Below are 3,193 nucleotides of genomic sequence, written 5' to 3'. Positions count from 1 at the left end.
AGCATACATACATACATACATACATACATACATACATACATACATACATACATACATACATACATACATACATACATACATACATACATACATACATACATTCATACATACAGACATACAGACATACAGACAGACAATGTTGATAGATGCACATAAGGTGTTTTAAGTGAACGTTGTTGCGTGTACTTAGAACGGGGCCTCTGTTTTCGTTCGTTTTTCTGAGTCGAGACGAGCATTGACACGTTAACGGTTATTATTTTAATGTTCTGGAAAAAGCAGGACAGACAAACAGAAATATAAGAGAAGAAAAGCAAGACCTGCCAGTGGTGTACTCCAACCAGCTATGCTATACTGTGTCCATACATAACATACTAAATAAACGTTATAGCTCGTTTCTTTGTATTTCTTGTTTAATTCAATAATCATTGATTTCCTTCCGTTATTTGGGAACACCGTCACCGTCAAATACACGTAAGCCTTAAACTTGAAATTTAAATAGTGTATACTTGAGCCGAGTGCACAACACTCAAAACTGTTTCTGTCATTGCATAAAAAATACCCTGTTCACACCTTTCGGGCCACTCTCCTGAGTAGTCACAAGCGCTGTTTATATAAGTAGTCAATTGCATTAGTAAAATATGCCTAAAAAGCAAGTCATGGGAAGCAAAGCAAGTTATGGGGCGCGCGTGGCTTGCTGTGCTGCGACCGGGACTTGAGACTTGCCAGCCGCGAGCAGGTCTCTCTCTCTCTCTCTCTCTGGAGGAAGTGAGAGGCTGTGCTTGTTTTGTGCAGGACGTGGACAGCCGAAACTATTTTGAACTTCCCGCCCTTGATCAGCTAGGGAGTGGATGAAGTGAGAGGAAGCGTGGTATTGTAGTAATAAGTAGACTTAGATTACCTTAGAATGGAAAACTTTAGGGCTTGTTGTTGTTGGCTTTGGAATCGTATGTATGTAGCCTATTTTGTAGATGTTTAACACTCCCAGTCACATAATACTGAAACATCCAGGGGACGAGCTAGGCCTACGTCAACCCAATGTCAGGATAAACCTGGGCTGAGAGGGAACAAAGCCCCAGCAGAAAGACGGAGGTATTCAGTAAAATATTTCTCCCCATACGGGAATCGAACTGAGGTCTTTTGTGTGCGACAACGAAACACTTGGCCTGTGCCCATTAACAAAAAAACCCCTGCCTTTGCATCGTAAGAATAGCCGATCCACTATTAATTTATTTTTAAGTGCATTGAATAGGGCTTTCTCTTTTTTACAACCTGACTATGAACAAAAAACAACAACCCACCCCCCCCCCCCCCCAAAAAAAACAACTATCTTGCACTTTTTGGTGCAAGCCTCTTAACGCAAATAACCAAAATCTTCTGTAATATGTACTGAGCCCACAGCCACGAGAGTTGGCGACTTCACGACACAGTACAGCAGGACTGTCCACGCGTCACAACTCACGGAAGTTCCCCCCGTTTGCGAGCGGCAGACAAAACAAAGCACAAGCCTGTTCGCAAGATTCTGGCGCAAGCCGTCCACTTCTCGCAAGCCTTCGATTAATCGAGCAGACTCCAGCTGTACTTTTTACCGCCTTAAAATCAGGTCGTGATAATGATCTCTTGGCCAATGAAAGCTAGCCTAGACAAAGACAATGAAATATAAAACTGAATTGTAAAAATACATAATTTTGAGCATTGTCATCTCTGCTTCTTTGCTTTCTTTCTGTGTATTCACGTGTTTAGTTAATTTTACTATTGAAAAATCTTGAGACAACTATTCCCACCGTGTGTTAGAACATTCTAATTACGTTTTGCCCAAAGTGGAATAACATTATTTAGGGAAATGTTTTCTCGATTTATTTGGCGGATGAACGTACAATAATGTGAATTCAGGATGATTTGTTTTCATTCACAACTCAGTGATGCCGCCTCGAATAAAAAGCTTTGTTATGTTCCTTTTGTGGGACAGTTTTGCGGGTGAGGCTTAATTCCTCCCTTTGTCTGTCTCAATCTGATTATCCTTTCAAACAAGTCAGCTTTCACCCCTGATACCCGATGAGATTGTAGTCTAATTAATCATTTTTGTACAATAGTGTTTTCGGTAGCCCAGTGGTTAGGCTACCGAACCCGTATTAAGAGATTGCGAGTTCGGGGCTTCGAGCCTCAGCTCGGTCCGACGTTGTGTCCTTGGGAAAGGCACTTTATATGCATTTCCTATTTTGCTGGGTCCTTTCAAAGATGGGCGTTAATCTCGCAGGGTCCACTTTTTAAATAATCTAATAGAGCTGATAGGAGCGTTAAAAGCATTCCATTTTGCCATTTCACCATATTTTTCATGTTTTCTATAACTTTCAGATGAACAGTTACAGTCCACAGTCTCAAACCCAGTCGAGAGAAAATCTGCTGGGAGCAGATCAAGTGGGAGACGGAAAAAAGGCAGATGTGCCGTCATGTGAGGTGTTGATGACACTTCAACTTCAACCTTTTGAATCGGATCTGTTATCAAGTGGACAGCCCAAAGAAGTATTTCTTGAGACTGGAACATTTTTGATTGATCAGATTTTCCCCCAACAGATAAAAACAACCAAGAAGTGAATATTTTCATGAAGTTAATACAAGACGAAAGTTTCGTTTTAAAAAGTTCGGTATCATTAATTACGTTTCGACTCTTTGCGTCTTTGTCTTGTTCCCTAATTCCTGTGACGAGCTGAAAAAGCGTGAAACCCAATTCTTTAAAGAGCCTACTATATATTACCTTAACTCGCTCAGTTCATGCGTTCTGGCTATTCGACAGCGTTCAAAGACGCGATGGTTCTTTGTACTTAAGAAAAGAAACAACTCTATTGTTTGCACAGATGTTTCAATTTTGCTTCTTTCATTTAAAATTTAAAAGACAGTCAATAAATAATATACGTGCTATGAAATATACATATTCATATTTCTAATTGTTGTATCATTGTTCAAGATGTGCCACAACATTGCCTAGGTATGCTGCTGAACAGACATATTATGTTTCACGACACGACACGGTGGAATCAGGCGCTGATCAATTTTTGGGCATATGGAGCTATGGATATTATCTTGAAGCTTGTTTATTTGCCTTGCTTTTGATATAAAAAAAGACCCGTCTATCTTGAACAGAAGTCGAGATATTTATGATTGAAGGAGGCAGGTATAGGCTGGTTTCAGAGGTAAA

At 40.2% G+C, this 3,193-nt stretch overlaps 1 protein-coding gene across 1 annotated transcript in view; it reads left to right on the top strand.

Annotated features, from left to right (window-relative positions):
- Positions 1 to 2,925, top strand: part of LOC101862815 — a gene marked incomplete in the record, with an annotated part of 18,339 nt that extends 15,414 nt beyond the window's left edge. Inside the window, 1 exon segment of the mRNA XM_005103584.3 lies at positions 2,353 to 2,925. Within this exon segment, the coding sequence (XP_005103641.2) occupies positions 2,353 to 2,453 (101 nt within the window).
- Positions 2,926 to 3,193: the final 268 nt, after the last annotated feature.

This window comes from Aplysia californica, unplaced genomic scaffold (assembly GCF_000002075.1).
Source record: "Aplysia californica isolate F4 #8 unplaced genomic scaffold, AplCal3.0 scaffold00380, whole genome shotgun sequence".
In the NCBI taxonomy this organism is placed as follows: Eukaryota; Metazoa; Mollusca; class Gastropoda; order Aplysiida; family Aplysiidae; genus Aplysia; species Aplysia californica.
The sequence above is the reverse complement of the archived record's forward strand: the minus strand, read 5'-3'. Positions and strand labels throughout refer to the sequence as shown.